The following is a 19,378-nucleotide window of genomic DNA, read 5'->3' on the forward strand; positions in this document are numbered from 1 at the left end:
TAAAAACCAATTAATTGTGCATTTTAAATAAGTGAGTTGTATGGTATGTGATTTATATCTCAATAAAGCTATTACCCAAAACAAACAAAAAACAACTGTAGATCTCTCCACCCTGCTGAATATCTCTTTCCAGGAGTAGGTGGGTTTATTATTTACTCCCTGAAGATATAGTAGCTAAGCCAGATGTGCTTCTTCACCCCCAGCTGTGCATCATGAAGACCCTTTTCTCTATCACATCTACTAAGATATCATCCTGTCCAGGAAAGACCAGGACACACTAGTTGACTCCATGATGGTGCAATGAAATTATCACAAGGAGGTGGCTAGGGTCAGACTCAGAGCCACCGATGGATGAGACATCAAATATCTGAGTCTGCTGCAAAGGTGACTGAAGCCCATGGTAGAGGTCAAAGTGACAGGGGCTAGCAAATCCAGGAGTGATTGTTAAAGGTGATGATGATGATGGGTGTGGTGGTGGTGATTAGCGTTAGCAGTTACTGAGCATTTACAAGAAGTCAGGTCTATAGTGACATTATTTCTTTCCATCCTCATGACAATCTTCTGAGATAAAAGTTATTACCATCCCTATTTGAGGTATGGGGAAACTGAGGCTCAAAGAAGCTAATAACTGGATCGTAGGTAAACCATGCTAGAAGAGACAGAGGCCATATTGGATCTTAGGTGAACCATGGTCAATGATATTAAAATCCCCCCAATGTCCCTTGTCCTAGCAGATTTCAGGGACCTTTGCACATTAATTTCAGGAACCTTTAAACATGAAAGAGGTTGTGTAGGAAAAAGGGTGGCTCCTTGGAGGCCACAGGCCTCCCTACCTCACACACAATCTGTCCCAGGCCCAGCATCTGCCGAACAAGTGCTTAGAGGTTTAGTCCTCTCCCAGGCACACTGAGGATGAGGATGGAAGCTGTGATTGGGCCAGATACAGAAATGAGAGTTGACCCAGACCAGCACTTCCAGGTGTCTGGAGGGAAGAACCAACTACCATGCAGTGCTACTCAGCAGCATGTGAGCAGGGCAGCATGGGACTTGGGCCTTAGCTTCCTCCTCAGCTGCCTGGAAGAGCTGGTCTGTCTGCGTCTTGAGGACAATCCCATGCATGCAACTGTCTTGATGCTCTCCAGGATCTGAGGCACTGGTCACAGAGTGGGGCTCTGACCCACCCTCGGGACCCCTTCTTACACCACGGAACCTGTCATGGGTTGAATTGTGTCCCTTAAAAAGATATGTTGACATCCTAACACCCAGCACCTTTGAATGTGACCTTATTTGGAAATAGTGTTCTTGCAGATGTAATCGGGTTGAGATGAAGTCATTAAGGTAGGCCCTAATCCAGTATGACTGATATGCTGATAAGAAGAAACACCACGTGAAGACAGTGTTGGAGAACATCCTGTGGTGGAGGCAGAGACTGAAGTACTGTGTCTGCAAACCAAGGAACGCCTGGGGCTACCAGAAGCTGGAAGAGGCAAGGAGAGAGCCTCACGTAGAGGCTTCCAAGGAAGCATGCCTTTGCCAACACCTGGATTTCAGGCTTCTGGCCTCCAGAACTATAAGAGAATAAATTTCTATTGCTTAAAGCCACCACATTTATGGTACTTTGTTACAGTAGCCCTATGAAAATCATACGGGCCCCCAACATGCTTACATGCCGCAGCCATACCACCCATTTCTCTGTTCCTCCACAGGCCAAGTTCCTTCTCACAACCTCAGGGCTGTTATATGTGCTGCTCTTCCACAATGTTCTACACCAATATCTTCCCCACCTCCCCTCACTGCTCCTTCTGAAGCATAGTGACAACCTGGCCTATAAAATAAAGGAACTTCCTCTAGGACAGCGGTTCTCAACCTGTGGGTCGCGACCCCTTTGGGGGTCGAATGACCCTTTCACAGGGGTCGCCTAAGACCATCGGAAAACACATATATAATTACATATTGTTTTTGTGATTAATCACTATACTTTAATTATGTTCAATTTGTAATGATGAAAATACATCCTGCATATCAGATATTTACATGACGATTCATAACAGTAGCAAAATGACAGTTATGAAGTAGCAACGAAAATAATTTTATGGTTGGGGGTCACCACACCACGAGGAACTGTATTAAAGGGTCGCGGCATTAGGAAGGTTGAGAACCGCTGCTCTAGGAGAAAGGAAAGAACAGGTTTTGAAGAAAAAGCAGGTTTCAGAGGAAATGACGACCAGTGTGGAGCAGCAGAGTTGGCAGCAGTGGTGCCACCCAGGGGAGTTGGTGCCAGTCAGCAGAGCAGGATCCTGGAGGCCTGAGGCTGCTTGACACAGCTGGGCCTTGGGGCGCACGCCTGCAGGACTCTGCTCAGGCCTGCTCTTGGGCAAGGTCGACTTCCTTTGGTTTTGAAACAGCTGACACCTTGTCCATGTTAGTGGGCCCCTTTGTGAGCCAATTTTAGGGGAGGGACTATGTAGGGAATTACCTCCATTCTTAGGAAATGATGAAACTCTCTTTTCAAAACCAAGAGAGTTTTCAGGAAGTTTCGTTGCTCCTGGGAGGCCACAGGCATCTATGAATGTGTTGTGTCCTCGTGAGTCTGGCTGTGATGTGGGGGAGGGTCAAGGCAAGGACCCTCTGACCTGGGCAGAAATGAATTGCTGCTGCTCTGTGGGTGGCACCCCAATCCCACTCTCCGGACCTGACCATCCTCAAGTCAACTCAGCTCATCAGGTTGCCAGGAAGTGGCCAGAGACATCCCTACTCCATATAGGCATGAAACAGGATCCTGGCACTTTCCGCTTTTCCCAGGAAATCAAGGCACAGAGCAAGGCGCCTTTTGGAGCAACCCACCTGACTTCCAGTTCCCCCCTCCCCCTCATTTACTATCTGTGGGGCCTGGGAAACATTAATTCACCTCACTAAGCCTCAGATTACCCATCTATAAAATGGGAATGGTATTATACCTGACAGGGTGGCTGACTGGATTAAGTGAATTCTAGTAAATATACATAACACTTGCCATAATATATTATTATTATCTATGAGGCTGCCTTTTTTTTTTGGCTGGAACCACCATATTCTTTCTGAGAAGTCTCAGGCGTGCCACTTCCTGCGAAGAGCCCAAACCCTACACTCCCCTGCTGGCTTTCTGCTCCTACCAAGCCCTTTACTCTGAAAGGCTGTTATTACAGGAAACAACTGTTCCACCCCCCCCCCCGCCCCGCCCTCCCTCCTCCATATCACCGTCTTCAAAAAAAGAGGATCTCATCCAGAAATCAGAATATAAGCGATCAGGCAGGGAGCATGGTGTAGTCAGTGTGTGCTGTCTCAGGCTGGGTGTGTGGAGTCCCGTGTAAGTATTGGTAGAGTTTGTTTAATTGTGGGGGCTTGAGGGGAATCTGGTGTTCAGGTTGTGGTTCAGGGGAGTGTGAGAGAATTTCTGAACACCCTTGACTTTGGGGTAGCAAACTGCAGGAATGGGAGCCTTCACAAGCTTCCCGAACCACACACATGCCAGGACTGGGTGTGACTCATTAGGGCCTTTCGGGGAGGGCTCTTCCCTCCTCCCCGGGCGGGAAATACCCTCCTCTCCACTGTAACTTTGAGCTATAGTCTGAGATGTCAGGGTTGGAGTGTTGTAGAGAAAGCTTCAGATTGCTTTTAACTTTCCATTTTCAGGCTGACCGGAGAGACTGCTCCTAGTCATTGGGAGCTATTGCGCTGAGCCTTCTCTTCCTGTGTCTCCCAGAAACAACCTGTGTCTGGCGGTAGAAGGTAGGATCAGGAGCAGCCCAGCCAAAGCTCCAAGGCTGAGGCCCCTGGGGATCCTTTCTGGCTAATATCCTTCCCGGGGAGAGGAAAGCCCGGATCCTCAAGGGTCCTGAGGTGGGTGGCACCTCATAGGTCTGGGTCTGGGAGAGTTGCTGCCTTCTTTCTTCTCTGGCCCGCAGTCTCCCTGGGGTTGGATGGGATGTGTATGTATAAATCCATGCACTTTTCCACCTGTTCTGTTTTCAATAAATCCCTCCTGGACTGGAACTCTGGGATGCTGTATGCCCAGCCTGTCCCCCAGAGGTGTCTCCAAAAGCAGCCCCTGGGTATGGCTGGGCACGGGGGTGGGGCGAGGGGTGGGGAGGAGAGAGCTGGGGGAAGCTGCCCAGCCAGGGCCTCCATCCTGGAACAACAGGAGAGTGAGAGGAGCATGGCCATGGATTTCTTGGTACCTACAGATGCCCCACTCCAGCTTGCACCCATCCATCCCTCGGCCCAGGAGTCACAAGGCCAAGATAGCAGCCGCTGTCCTGCTGATTGCCTGTCTGGCAGCCTTTTGGGTCTTGGGGGAGTCGCCAAAACACATTCTCCAGTGTCTGTTGCTCCACCTGGCCTCCCTGCAGCTGGGACTGTTGTTCAAGCGAGTCTGCAGTCTGGTCGAGGAGCTATGCCACGTCCATTCCAGGTGACTCCATGCAGCACCCATGGTGATCGGGCACACAACATGTCTCACTCCCTTGACCCCCATCCCTGCCCCTCCTTGAATCTCTCTAGCTGAGCTGTCATCTGCAGGTACCAGGGAAGCTACCGGAGGGCTGTGAGGGCCTGTCTGGGAAGCCCCATCCGCTGTGGGGTCCTGGTGCTGCTGTCCTGCTATTTCTATGACCCTCTTTCAAACGAAGCTGGCTTGCCCTTCATTTGGATGCTTCCCTTCCTGGGCCTCTCAGAGGCACTGAGCATCATCCTGGACCTCCAGGTATGACACAGTGGGAAGTGGAGGGCATGGTCAAGTGGAGGCTGTGGCTAGTGTGACCTGCTCTGGGTTCAGTACTAGGAGTGAGACTAGTTTAGAGGATGGTTCTTGAAGTTGAACTTATGTCCTGGAACAGCGGGGTCAGCAATGGCAGAAAAGGGAGAAAGCAGCAGCAGGCTGAGAAATCTCCTTGGAAGAGGAGGGTTCTAGTTGTCCTTCATGGAGGTCTCCCCTGCCCCACCCTTCTGTCCACAGGGCCTGGCCCCAGCTGAGATCTCCACAGTCTGTGAACAAAGGAACTTCAACGTGGCCCATGGGCTGGCGTGGTCATTTTATATCGGGTACCTGCGGCTGGTCCTACCAGGTGGGCCATCCTCTATGTCCCATTTCTAGATCTACAAGACACACAAACAATAAGACACATCGTTTCCACAACCCGGTATATTTTTCAAAGTACTTTCACGTCTAACAAATCGTTTGATTCCCAAAAACAATCCTCTAGGCATGAAGACTATTGTTATGCCTGGTTTAGAGGAAGAAATATTAAGTGACTTGTCCAAGGTTGCCTCTGAATTCTTTCAGTAACTATTTACTGCTGTGCGCCTTTCGTGTGCATTTTCTCTTTTAATTCACAACCCATGAGGAAGGGATAATCGTCTTCCTGCTTAAAAGATAAGAAAATTGTGGTTCTGAGAGATAAAGTGACTTATCCCAAGTCGCACAGTTTAGTGAGAGGAGACGGGATTTGAATCCAGGTCTGTCCAGGGCTTGACCTTTTGACACTACTGTGAATGTGAATCTATATGTTATGTCTCATTCTTCTGACTGGCCAGCCAAGGCTAGAGTCCTCCCATATCTTGTTGCTGCCTTCCCTTGACACCAGGGCTTCTGCTAGGAAATGGCTCATGCTAGAGGCCTGACTCAGTGCAGCTGCGGGTGCTGACAACGTCACCTTTCAGGCCTCTGCCTGCCTCTCAAAGGCCTGAGAGCTGTGGTGGGAAGGAGTGGGGCTGACAGAAATCTGGATAAAGAACAAGTGAAGGGAGAAAGCAGTGGTGGGAGTAGATGGAGGGGAGGGAAGGGTCCTTGTATGTGCTGTCCCTCCTGGCCAGTACTAGGGGACTGGGCCCTCGGTTCTTTTGCATGTACACATTGAGGGTGACCAAGGATGCAGTGGGAGACAAGGTCAGTGGGAATGACTTCTTGGGCCTCTCTACCTCAGGGCTTCCGGCCCGGATCCAGAGTTACAATCAGTCCCACAACAATATCCTACGAGGCGCAGCAAGCCATCGGCTATACATCCTCTTCCCATTGGACTGTGGGGTGCCTGATGACCTGAGTGTGGTTGACCCCAACATTCGCCTCCTGGATGAGCTGCCCCCGCAACTCATTGACCGTGCTGGCATCAAGGCCCGGGTTTACAAAAACAGCATCTATGAGCTTCTGGAGAACGGGAAGCTGGTGAGTGTGCAGGAAGGTGGGTCCTGCTGGAGAGGATCAGACCTAGTGCACCAGAACTCTGGGCTCTGGCCAACCACTGGTAAAAATTTACTGCCCTCCTCTGAGCCTCAGTTTCCCCAGTGAGTCCCAAGGCTGGACAAGATTCGACGCTGAATGAGGATAATAAGTAACATTTACTGAACACTTATGCATGCCAGATGCTATTCTAGATGCTTATCTAACCACCTCAATGAATCCTCACCACCACCCTATGGGGTAGGGACTGTTACAACCCCTATTCTACAGATGACGAAACTGACTCAGAGAACCAGGGAGAAAGTGGACAATTTCAACTTGAGTATACGATGCTTTTTTTAAAAAAAAAACACACCTATTTTTGTTGTTGTTGTTAATCCTCAACCGAGGATATTTTCCATTGATTTTTTAAAGAGAGTGAAAGGAAAGGGGAGAGTCAGACAGACAACATCGATTGGTTGTCTCCCTAATGCCCCAACCAGGGCCAGGGATCGAGCCTACAACTGAGGTACATGCCCTTGGCTGGAATCGAACCTACGGCCTCTCAGTGCTCGGAGCAATGCTCTATCCACTGAGCCAAACTGGCTAGGGCACCATGCTTTTGACCATAAAGCTGCCCTAGATGAAGGTTGTGAGAAGATCTGATGGATTTCACACGGGTGGGTGGGGAGACCCAGACCACGGTTGAACCCCAGAGCCTAGCCTTCAGACTTGATTTCAAACTGGAGCAGTTGACAGCCTAGCTTGGTGGGCCTTGCCCTGGGATCCTAGGAGGAGGATCATAAAGGGTAAATTTAGCTCAGCCCTGGCCCTGATCTTAGGGGTGGGATGCCAGAGGCAAAAGACAACCAGACAGCATAACCCCATTAGGGCGGCACTTGCCAGGACTCCATCTATACAGACTGAGGGAGTGGGGTCCTTGCAGTGGTACTGGGGTCCAGAGTCTGTCTGCCCTGGTTTAGTTTGGTCTTCCTCTCATTTTCTCCAGGTGGGCACCTGCGTTCTGGAGTATGCCACCCCCTTGAAGACCCTGTTTGCCATGTCACAGGATAGCCGAGCTGGCTTCAGTCGGCAAGATCGGCTTGAGCAGGCGAAACTCTTCTGCCGGACACTTGAGGACATCCTGGCAGATGCCCCTGAGTGTCAGAACAACTGTCGCTTCATTGTCTACCAGGGTAAGGGATTGACAGTCTGGAGGACAGGAGGAGTCAGGGGGCCCAGGGGTCTTCCAGGGGGGCAGAAGGAGATATGAAAGCGTCATGCCCTGGGCCTTCCCGAGTGGTCAGGGCATTCAAGTCCTGCCCCTTCCTCCCATGAGAGAGGTCCACCTCCCCAGGTTGGGACACTTGGTTGCTCTGAAGTCTTTGGCTATGGGTCTTGGGTGGAGCATGAAGAGGCGGGCTATAGGGTCTCCTCACTTCATCTGTCAAAGGAAGCAAAATATCCTAGGCCCCAGGCCAGGAATTAAGAGACTGACAGGGGCTGAAACCTCAGCTCTGCCACTCCTTTGCTGTATGATCTTGGGCAGGTCTCTGGCCTTCTCTAAGCACCATCTCTAAAAGCAAGAGGGTGGAATTTCACCATCTCTAAAGCCATTTCTAGCTCTAGGATTCCACGAAGCTCTACCCACAATGGCTAGGATGGGCAGGGGGCATAGAGAGGTGGGTTGAAGGATCTGCCCAGCAAATCCCCTGGGGTGTGTTGGAGTGGGAATGTGTGAGTTTCTCACTCCACTCCCCACCACCTTCTCCACCCCCATTCCAGAACCGGAAGAGGAAAGCAGCTTCTCCCTGTCACAGGAGATTCTCAGGCACCTGCAGCAGGAGGAAAGGGAGGAGGTTACTGTGGGTAGTGTGGGGACTTCGGTGGTGCCTGACTCTTCCACGCTGAACCAAGAGCCTCAGCTCCTCATCAGTGAAATGGATAGGCCTCTCCCACTCCGCACGGATATCTTCTGAGGGCCACAGTCACCTTGCCTGATCCCCCAGCGATCCCCAAGACTCTGGACTGAGGGCTTTCTTTAGGGGCTAGATGCCCAGCAAAGCTGTTTCTTCCCACAGGGGGGCCTCTCAAAGAAGTCACGGGGGCTTGACATCTCAAGATGAGTCCTATGACCTCGGGCAAGTTGTTTTACATGAGCCTCAGTGTCCTCATCTATGAAATGGGATCATAATAATTGCCCTACCTACCTCACAGGGTTGTTGTGAGGACAATGACTGCATAGATGTTTCTTGTAAACTCTAATTGCCAGGTAAACTTAAGGAATGTGCCAGGTGTCTTCCATTGGACCCTCTGGACCTACTTCTTCACCCTTCTCTGCTTCCTTTTGCCCTGGGATAGCATCAACAGGCTCCCTTGCCTCTAGGCTTCTGTTTGTTTGGTCAATGGGAGAATGGAGGAATGGAGGTGAATGAGGTTAAAGTATTTATTTCCCTAGCACTCCCCTGCGGTGTCAAGGTCACTGTGAACTCACCGTATCTCTTGACCAAACCAGCTCAGGAACCCTGTCCCTGTCCAGGTCCCATGAACTGCTTCCTCTCCTTGCCCCTTCAGGCCTACCAGCGGTAGGTTTGGGGGGGTAGGGAGGGGCCAGGGGCTGCCTGAGGGAGCACACAGATACCATGAGCTGTGCGCTGGGCAAGGGGTTGCTCAAAGAAGTAGGGGCCACTGAATAAACATCCCCTTATGAGAGAGCCTGCATGAGGGATAAAGTGGGGAGAGGATTTGTGTGAGGCAGGGGGGACATTCTATGGGGGACCTTGCACAACACAGCCAGTCACCTGCCACACCTTTTGCTATTGCTGGTAGAACTGAGCCACTGCAACAACATCGTGGTGGCAAAAGTGCCCCCATCTGGGAGGGGAGATGGCCCATTTCTACCAGTTCCATTCATTCCACCCAGAAATTGTTTCTTCCTCCCTCCTACCTTTGTTTTTGTTGCAACTGTTCAATATGCATATCTGAGGACAGCATGCTGTGGAGAAAACTCCACACATAGACACACATTTGCCAGAAGGAACTGACTGCCTCTAAGGATGACAGAGCCAAAAGAGTGAGGAGAAACAGTCCCTTCCTCTCCCCAGCTGTCCCAGCCACTCTGTCCTCAAGGCCTGAAGATCTTCCAACATCACACCTATACCTAGAAACCAGACCAGAATCAAAGGCCTCCCCAACATGACTTTCCCCACCCTCCAGCCCCCAGCATGGTGCAGACTGCCTCAGGTTCAAATCCGGACCCACCACTTAGTACATGTGTCCACCTGGATGTCTTAATATTCCCAACTGTAAAATGGGAGTAACAATGGCTCTCTTCTCAAGGGTGTTATGAGGAGTGAATGGTATATCTGCAGGCCCATGGAGGAAGCCAGTGCCAAGCACGTAGCTGGCCTTCAAGAAGGAGTAGCTACTCACATTATAACTGCCTCTCATTAGCCCAAAGGTGGCAAGCCAGTCCTCTGCACACATAATCTCCACCTCTGTTCCTCTATCTTCTGTTCTTTCCCAGCCTTACTGACTGTGCTGGGGTCTCACTGTGGGCAATCCCAGAGTTGACTTGTTCTCCAGGGTAAAGCACCCCGAGGTTCCTCCATAAGTGTCTGTCTGCCCCTTCCTGACTGCACATAAATGAAGCTCAGAGGTGCCAGAGAAAGAGGTACCTTTCCAGGGAGCCCCTGGGAGGCTCAGTTCTGCCTTCTTGGCCTCTTGCATCTTCCCAACCTCCATGTCTCTCTCCCTGTAGGCCTTCTCCTCACTCATTTCTTACTCTATAAAAGCTCCATGAAGCTCCCTTTCTTATCCTGTTTTCCTACCAGCTGCACTTGGGAAATTTCCTGGGGTAAATTCTAGGCTAGTTTCAACAGGCCCATGCACACAGAAAGTAGGAGGTAATGAGAACTCCCAAATTTTCCCCATTGCATCATGGGAAGGCAAGACAGAGTCTTGCCCCAAGATAGTGGAGGGCATTCAAAAACAATTTGGGGAGCTATAATTGGTGCTTGGGGCTTTATAAGGGCCTTGAAAGTTGTTAACAAGTCCTGGGCCCTGACAGCCAAAGGGATGTCCCTCAATCAGTGAAGGGCAACAGCTTTTCCTTCCTTTCCCCAAGTCCCAGAGAAGGCAGAGCCCTGGGTTCCTTGTCCTGCACTCCTGGGCTGGCCTCACAGGACCTGGGGGCTGGAGCAGCAGAGCCTCTGCAGGAGCCTCTTCCATCCCTGCACAGGGATGGGGTGGGTGGTGGAATCTTCCAAGCCAGACTTACCTTGACACCCAAAGGAGAGGAGATTAGGGGTGGGAGAAGGGGAGGGACTTGGAGAAGGAGGTTCAGGGGTCTGGTGGTCCCTGAAGAAGATGGAGTAGCTTTGTAAGGGCAGCCTTGGGCACTTGGAATGCTCATAGCACCACGTGTCTGGGCAGGGCCCTCAAGCTTCTTTATTTCCCCATCAAGGCTTTCTCTGTATTCTGCCCCGAGGGCAGCTCCAGCTTAGTCCATGTGTGCACTTCCAAAGATCTGACACCCAGGCCCCAGTTTGCCTTTGCCCTAATTCTCTGTCCGGTTTCTCGTTCTGAGCCAGGTCTGGCCTACTTTCCAAAGTCTTCCTCCTACAGATATGTGACTTCGTCGATGCTGAGCCTAGGCCCATCTGGCACAAGGCAGGAGCCAGAGACAGGAGGGCCCTGCTGGGTGTCTCCATGAATGTCCTGGGAGCCCAGCACTCGCCAGTGGATGAGGTAGATGCCACCCTCTGGCTTTGGGGCTGGTGGCTCTGTGGGGAGAGTGGCACGGCCCTGGTGTAGACTTGGCCCACAGTGGACTGCCACCACGATACAGACTGCCAGCAGGACAAAGATAGCGATGATCACAGTGAGCAGAGGCAGCCCATCCTCTCGAGGCGGTTCCCGGGCCCCACTCAGCACCTCTGGAAGCTGCCTCTGCGTCTCCTGCCCCGCTGAGCCGTTCACAGCTGGAGAAAGCCAGGGATAGCGGTCAGCCTAGGAGGGGAGGGCAGAGAGAAGGTGACATGGGCATGTACACACAGGAAAAGACCAAAATAATGAGAGACAGGCAACCAAAGGGAACTGAAAGAGAAAGACGGAGAACCTCAGGGGGAGAGAAAGAGGAATAGACACAAAGAAAGAGATAGAGTAAAGACGTGGAGAGACAGAAACAGAGATAAATACACATAGCAACAGAGAGAATAAACGAAGAAGAGGACAGACAGAGGGGAACATGGGGAGAAAGAAAGATACAAGAAAAAAAGAAAAAGAGTTAAAAAGAAAGCAGTGAAGAGAGATACAGAGAGACAGAGACAGAGACAAAGTTGTTCAGAAAGGGACAAACAGGGGCCTCATTACAGTCTGGCATATAGGGTTTGGTCCTGCAAGTCCCCTCTCACTGCCCCCTCTTCCCAGATCTCCTAATTCCTAAATAGGGCCTGCGTCCTGGGCCAGGAATCTTAGCACACTATGGGCTGCTGTCCCATATCGTGGGCAATGGGCAGTGGTCAACTGCTTCTTAAAGTCCAGGGAAAAGGGAGTCATCGTGTTCAGCATCTTAGGTGCCCATTACGCACCAAGAAGGCAGAGGTGGGGTGGGGGTAAGGGAAAGAGGAAGAGGAGACAGGAACCCCAGAAACTTGGCAAGGGGGATACCTCATCCATAATATCCCCCCAGGTCTCAGGATAAAATTCCAGGGCCTGGAAGGGAGGCAGTGCCCAGTGTGGATTCCTGGACAGATTGAGGAGATGCCATGCCAGCCTCTACCTCTTTCAGGGTCCCAGAGTTCTTCCACCTAAAGCTGGAGGTCATGACCCCTACCTCTCTCTGTCTCCCCCCTGCTAAGTGTAGGGTTATGGGGGGGCGGGGGTCAGAAAGATAGCAAACCTCCAAACTCTAAACCCCAGAGCTGGTAAGGTCATCACAGGCTCAAAAAACTTTTTCTCCCTCGCCTCATTGTCCCCAGCGGGACCATCAGAAGCAGACCCTTGAGGGTGGAGCCCCTCCCTTAACTCTGAGCCCTCAGCCTGGCTTTTCCTATGGGTAGGCATTTGGGGTCCAGGACAAACACACTTCCTTTAGTCTCTCAGTCACACTGTCTACCCCAACACGTGTCCCTTTAAGAATGTGGAAAGTCTAATACCCCACCCCTCCCTGAGAGCCTGAGGTTCTCTGGGGCCCAGGCCACAGAGCTCCCAGGCAGGGGGTGGGGAAGTAGCTCCGGATGTGCAGGGGAAAAGGAAGCACAGGCTGGTGAAAAGCAAGGGGCCCCTGCTGGGAGTCAGGCCAGCCTGGCAGGACGGGGTGAGGGGAGAGTATACCTGGTGCATTGTCCCGCGGTGGGCGGTGGGCGCAAGACTCCCTCAAGACTGGTGGCCAGCTGGGCAAAGGAGAGCCTGCCACCCCAGCTGGGCCCCTACCCGGACCTGCCACGTCCTATGGGACTCACAGGCACACACCCTCTGCACACACACCGTCAGCGCTCTCTTCTGTGCTTTCACTTCCTTGAACATAGAAACAAACCCTGATGCCAGCTTTTAGCTCTGATAGTGCCTTGATTTTACTCCTTGGACCTCCTTTCATGTCCCCCAACACACACACACAGCTTCAGGAGCCTGGGTCTGCCTGCCCACACCTCCTCCACCCGATCCCAGACACAGCCATTGTCCCGACCCAGCCGCCTGCCATCCAAAAGGACATACTGATTTCCCCACCCCAACCGATTATCCTTTGATTGATTTTTTAACGCAATATCTCAAAGGTACTGGAAATCATAGACTATAATATACTGAATCTCTCTGGCCTAACTACCAGCTCTGTCCATCTCAATAGTTTGTCACATTTATTTCAAATATTTTAAGGAACTAAAATGCTACAAATAAAATAGGAGCCCCACTCCCTGATCTCTCCCCTCTTGCTCCCCCTAGGGGTAACTATCTTGTTGAATTTGATGTTTATCAGTCCCTTGCAAGGCATTCTTTTCTTTTTGGGTTTTTTTTCTTTTTTAGTTTTTACAAATATGAATCCTGAATGCCTCTGTATTTGTTAGGATGCAACTTCATTTGAGACTGTGTGTGCTTTACTGTGTCTAAGTCACAAAAAGTGCTCACCGGTCTCTCCTCTGTCTGGAGACAGTTTATAAAGGAGAATCTTTTTGTCCCAACTAACTCCATGGGATCAGCTATCCCTCATTCTGTCCCTTGTTGTGCATGTATCACCCTCCATTCCAATGAGGAGACCAAGAGACCTCCAGCAACTTCCCTCACCCAGTGGCTTGATCCTGATTCCTTGGCGCTCAGCCAAGCTCTCTACGCTCTGACATTCAGGAACTCCACTCAGACCTCCAAACTCACTTGAGCCCAGGTCACTGGGCTGCTGACCTCACCTGCAAAGTGAGTGAAACCAGTAGCAGGCTGGTCTCGAAGTCAACTAGGAGGCTGGTCCCGTCCAATGTGCTCAAAGGCTGTGGGCATTCTCTACCTCCCACCTTGACCACTGAGACATCAGCCAGAGGGAATCTGGCTCCTGTCACAGTCCGGAGCTTCAGCCACTGCCTTTTGCCTCCTGCCTCCTTAAGACACATGTCCCATTGCTCTCACAGGCACCACCACTGGGGCCTCTAGTCCTCAAATCTAAAAAGCCATTTTTTGGTCCTTCTAATCACTTAAAATGGCTAATTTTTCCTTCCCCACCCTCATCAGTCCTGGATTTATCTCCTAAAGGGCTTGAGAAAGGATTAGAGGGTGGCACTTCAGGGACCAGATTATTATTATTATTACTAGAGGCTCAGTGCACAAAATTCGTACACAGGTAGGGTCCCTAGGCCTGGCCGGTGATCAGGGCCAATCTGCAGGGCGACTGGCAGGGCAATCGGGAGGCCCCCCGCTGGCACCCGTCTTGACTGGCCTGGCGCCACCCACGCGCCAGCCCTGCCCGCCGCCGCTGCGCCGCCGCCACTGCCAATTGGGGCCTGGGGGCTGGGGGCAGCTCCTGCATTGAGCATCTGTCCCCTGGTGGTCAGTGCACGTCATAGCGACTGGTCGTTCCACCGTTCAGTCAATTTGCATATTAGGCTTTTATTATATAGGATTATTTTAAATCCTCATCCAAGGATATGTTTTCATTGGTTTTCGAGAGAGAGGAAGAGAAACAGCAATCAGTTGTCTCTCGTATGCACCCCGAACAGGGATCGAACTGGTAACCTGGATATGTGCCCTGAACTGGAATCCAACCTTCTACTTTTTGGTGTACAGGATGATGCTCCAACCAAGTCATACCAGCCAGGGCAGGGACCAGATTATTGTCCCAGCCTTCTCTCACTTTCCCATTTCCATGCTCACTCTTGTGAGCTGCCCTTCCCCCATTCCTATCATCTAAATATTAACCATCTTTTGTTGTTGTTGTTAATTCTCACCTGAGAATATTTTTTTCCACTGAAAACAGAGTAGAAGGGAGGGAGTCTCACACACACACACACACACACACACACACACATCCCGCATGTACCCTGACCCCAACTGGGGCTGGGGATGGAACCTGCAACCTAGGTATTTGCCCTTGACCTGGAATCGAATCTGTGACCCTTCGGGTATATGTGCTGACGTTCTAACCACTTAGCATACTGGCCAGGATAATATTAATCATCCCTTCTGGATTAGTTCAAGTGTCATCTCCTCCAGGAATGTATTCTTCAGCCCACTATACTGAGGTAGATTTCTCTTTTCCTTAAAAGTATGTTTCTTACCTTGCTCCTGACGTTTGTCTCACTTTGTCTTATCCTACAAGTATGTGTGTATGGGGGGGGGGGAGGGGGCGGGGCTCATTTTTCTTCCTAGCTTGTGAACCCCCATCAAGGCATTCCTGTCTGTGTCCCAGAATCTATCACATTAACTGGTACTACACACAGGTGCTGGATAAGTTTGCTGAATAGAACCAGAATGTGGATGAACTCCCACCCCTGTCCTGTCCTTAGCACTAGCGGCTTGTAAGAAGCACCCTTCACCTGTGGAAATGTACTTCTGAGCCACAACAAGTTCCCTGTCTCACTCCCTCTGTCTCTTCTTGGACTTTTGCTGTCATGGAGCCTCTTAAATGGGCTCAAGGGGCTAAAATAATTAAGAATCTGCTGTTGTTGTTTTTGTTTTTTTTACAGAGAGGAAGGGAGAGGTATAGAGAGTCAGAAATATTGATGAGAGAGAAACATAGATCAGCTGCCTCCTGCACACCTCCCATTGGGAATGTGCCCGCAACCAAGGTACATGCCCCTGACCAGAACTGAACCCGGGACCCTTCAGTCCACAGGCCGACGGTCTATCCCCTGAGCCAAACCAGTCAGGGCTGCTGTTGTTTTACAGAGAAGAAAAGTCCTGGCTTTCAAGGTGTGAGTCCTGGGAACAAAGATGAAAAGACTCTGGGGTCCTCCCACCATCATCCCTCCAGGCTGGTTCCCTGTCTCAGTTCTGCACACTGGGGCCACATCTCTTTTCCAACTCCCCAGGGGAGGTAGAAGTGGCCCTGTCAACCTAAGTAAGGCAAAGAACAGCCCTTCTTCCCTCACTCTGTCCACACTGAAAGCAGCCAGGGTTAGGATTCTGCCAAGGAAGCTGAAGGAGAAGGGCTTGTGGAACATTCTGAGCAGGCCAATGGGAGGTTGCCATGATAGGGAGCCATTGAGAGCTGGCTGACTTCCAGGCCTCATCTTAAGCTCTGGGTCACTGGAGTAAGCCAGGAGCAAAGGCTGCCCATTTCAGCCACACCTTACTTCCAGCCTTCTTATTACAAGCTATATACCTGTAAGCGGTGTGGGATTTGTGGGGTAATAAAATTGTTTGCGGGGAAGGTTACACAAGTCTCAGAATATACTAAAAGCCACTAAAGGGTACACCTTTAATGGATAAAGTATACAGAATGTGTCTCAGTCTGTTCAAGCTGCTTTACTAAAATACCCTGAGCTGGGTGCTCTATACGCAACAGAAGATTTTTCTCACAGTTCTGGCGGCTGGGAAGTCCAAGATCAAGATGCCAACAGATTTGGACTCTGATGAGAGCCTACTTACTGGTTCACAGATAGTGCCTTCTTGCTGTGTCCTCATAGCACACAGAACAGCAAGGTAGGTCTTTGGGGCCTTTAAAAAAAAATCCTCACCGGAGGATATGTTTTTATTGCTTTTGAGAGAGGAAGGGGGAGAGAGAGAGAGAGAGAGAGAGAGAAAGAGAGAGAGAGACATCAATGTGAGAGAGAAACTTCAATCAGTTGCCTCCTGTATATGCCCAGACCGGGGATTGAACCCACAACCTAGGTAAGTACCCTAAGAATTGAACCTGCAACCTTTTGGTGTATGGGATAATACTCCAACCAGAGTCCCATTTGTACTTCTTAATCCCTTCACCTTTTCCACTCAGACTCCCCACCACCCCTTCCCATCTGGCAACCATCAGTTTGTTCTCTGCATCTATGATAGATGGCAGTTACAGAGGGCTCCTTGGAGAGATAGCTGATTACAGGGCTGGGGCTGGTAAAGCATGAGATGAACCTGGAACATCTCATTGTGTCAGAATGTAAAGAAGTGTTCAGAGAATGATGGAGATATGGTAAAAGGATATAGAAGCCAGCCTGAAGGGGTTCCCAATGACTAAAATTGGGGTAACTTGAGCATCAAAATAATAAATGATTGTAATATGTAATATTCACATAGTTTCAGAGTATCTCCCTACAAAATACTTATTATTTACAAAGGGGAAAAGAGTAACTTTGAAGTGGAGAAAACGGACTATAGTGGCTGAATGGTGGTCCCCAAAAAGATATGTCGATACCTAAATCCTGAGAACCTGTGACTGCTACCTTACTTGGAAAAAGAGTCTTTGCAGATGCAAATAAGTTAAGAATCTTGGAATGAGGAGGTCATCCTGAATTATCTAGATCGGGGTCCTCAAACTACGGCCCGCGGGCCACATGCAAATACAAATATTGTATTTGTTCCCGTTTTGTTTTTTTACTTCAAAATAAGATATGTGCAGTGTGCATAGGAATTTGTTCATAGTTTTTTTTTAAACTATAGTCCGGCCCTCCAATGGTCTGAGGGACAGTGAACTGGCCCCCTGTTTAAAAAGTTTGAGGACCCCTGATCTAGATGGCCACTAGATTCAACGACAAGTGTCCTTGGAAGAGACACACAGAGGAGAAGGTGATGTGAAGACAGAGATTGAAGTGATGCAGCTACAAACCAAGGAATGTCAAGGAACACCCAACAGCCACCCGAAGCTGGAGGAGGCAAGGCATGGCTTCTTCCCGAGAGTCGTCAGGAGTGTAGTTCTGCCAATGCCTTAATTTTGACTCCTGCCTCCAGAATTGTGAAAGAGTACGTTTCTGTTGTTTTAAAGCAGTGGTTCCCAAACTTATTTGGCCTACCGCCCCCTTTCCAGAAAAAATATTACTCAGCCCCTGGAAATTAATTTTTTTAAAATTTTAATAGCAGTTACTCATCGCCCCCAAATGCACCTGTGGCCATCACCGCCCCCCTGGATCGCTGCAGCGCCCACCGGGGGGCGGTAGCGCCCACTTTGGGAATCACTGTTTTAAAGTCACCAGTTTATGGTAATTTGTATGCAGCCACAGGAAACTGAGACACTAGCAGACACCACCTTAAGCAAGTGACCAAGTGGACATCCTCAGTAATGGAACAAATCAAAACCATGCAGCAGTTGGTAGAATGCAAAGAGAGGAACACAGCATTGCTTCTGTGACATTCACATCAAAGATGCATGACCATCTAATCGTAAGGAAATGTCTGACAAACCCAAATGAGGGAGACTCTACAAAATTACTGGATTGTAACCTGTAAAAATTTCAAGCTCGCCGAGCTATGGGTATCTCTCGGGACGACTGGCACAAGCGCCGCAAGACGGGGGGCAAGAGGAAGCCCTACCACAAGAAGCGAAAATATGAGCGGGGACGCCCTGCTGCCAACACTAAGGTTGGACCCCGCCGCATACACACAGTCCGAGTGCGCGGAGGCAACAAGAAGTACCGAGCCTGGAGGCTGGACGTGGGCAACTTCTCCTGGGGCTCAGAGTGTTGTACGCGCAAAACAAAGATTATTGATGTTGTTTACAATGCATCCAACAACGAACTGGTCCGCACCAAGACCCTAGTAAAGAACTGCCTTTTGCTCGTTGACAGCACACCGTACCAACAATGGTACGAGTCCCTCTACGCACTGCCCCTGGGCCGCAAGAAGGGGGCCAAGCGGACTCCTGAAGAGGAAGAGATTTTGAACAAAAAATGATCAAAGAAAATTCAGAAGAAATATGATGAGAGGAAAAAGAATGCCAAAATCAGCAGTCTTCTCGAGGAGCAGTTCCAGCAGGGCAAGCTGCTTGCATGCATCGCTTCAAGACCAGGCCAGTGTGGCCGAGCAGAGGGCTATGTGCTCAAGGGCAAGGAGCTGGAGTTCTATCTGAGGAAAATCAAGGCCTAGAAAGGCAAATAAATCCTCCTCCCTCCTATCTTAGCTCGTGTAATAAAGGTGTTTATTCTAAAAAAAAATTTCAAGCTCATGAAAGTCAAGAAAAGACTGAATAAATGTTCCAGATTGAAGGAGACAAAGAAGATATGCAATGAGTAATTCCAGGCTGGACCCTTTTGTTATAAAGGACTTTCTTGGGCCCTGGGTGGTGTGGCTCAGTTGGTTGGAGCAGTGCCCTGTCCACAGAAAGATCTCGACTTTGATCCATGGTTGGAATGCATATGGGAGGCAACCGATCCCAATCGACGTTTCTCTCTCACCTCTATCTTTCTCTTTCTCTCTCACCCTCTTCCTTTCTTACTCTCGAAAATCAATAAAAACATATCCTCAGGTGAGGATTAAAAACTAATAAAAATAAAGGCCATTCTTGAGACAATTGTCAAAATTGAATGGAATCTGAGGACTAGGTGGTATTAATATATTAATATTAATTTCCTAATGTTGATGGCTGTATTGTGAATATATAAGAGACTGTCCTTGTTTGTAGGAAATACACACTACAAACACTTCAGGGGTGATGAGTCATTCTGTTGGCAATTTACTCTCAAATGATTTAAGGAAAAAAGTTCTGTGTAATGTACTTTCTGTACATTTGTGATTGCTTCAACATAAAATATTTATTAAAAAATAAGGGACAGCCCTAAC

General features: G+C 49.8%; 1 protein-coding gene and 1 pseudogene across 2 annotated transcripts; both read left to right on the forward strand.

The window, feature by feature from the left end:
• The first annotated feature begins 3,269 nt into the window (after positions 1–3,269).
• TMEM173 (transmembrane protein 173) lies at positions 3,270–8,475 on the forward strand. Of its 2 annotated transcripts, XM_006086515.3 has the most exons (8): positions 3,270–3,346; positions 3,673–3,768; positions 4,224–4,450; positions 4,558–4,741; positions 4,994–5,102; positions 5,961–6,199; positions 7,203–7,389; positions 7,979–8,475. In XM_006086515.3, the coding sequence occupies exons 3-8, from the start codon at positions 4,224–4,226 to the stop codon at positions 8,170–8,172; spliced, it is 1,140 nt and encodes a 379-aa protein (XP_006086577.1). In that variant the 5' UTR covers positions 3,270–3,346; positions 3,673–3,768; the 3' UTR covers positions 8,173–8,475. The 2 variants fall into 2 exon arrangements, with proteins under 2 accessions (XP_006086577.1, XP_023607852.1); XM_023752084.1 differs by lacking the exon at positions 3,270–3,346 and having other exon boundaries at positions 3,474–3,768.
• Positions 8,476–18,069: 9,594 nt separating this feature from the next.
• LOC102434469 lies at positions 18,070–18,697 on the forward strand (annotated as a pseudogene).
• The last annotated feature ends 681 nt before the right edge of the window (positions 18,698–19,378 follow it).

This window comes from Myotis lucifugus, unplaced genomic scaffold (assembly GCF_000147115.1).
Source record: "Myotis lucifugus unplaced genomic scaffold, Myoluc2.0 scaffold_28, whole genome shotgun sequence".
Classification (NCBI taxonomy): Eukaryota; Metazoa; Chordata; class Mammalia; order Chiroptera; family Vespertilionidae; genus Myotis; species Myotis lucifugus.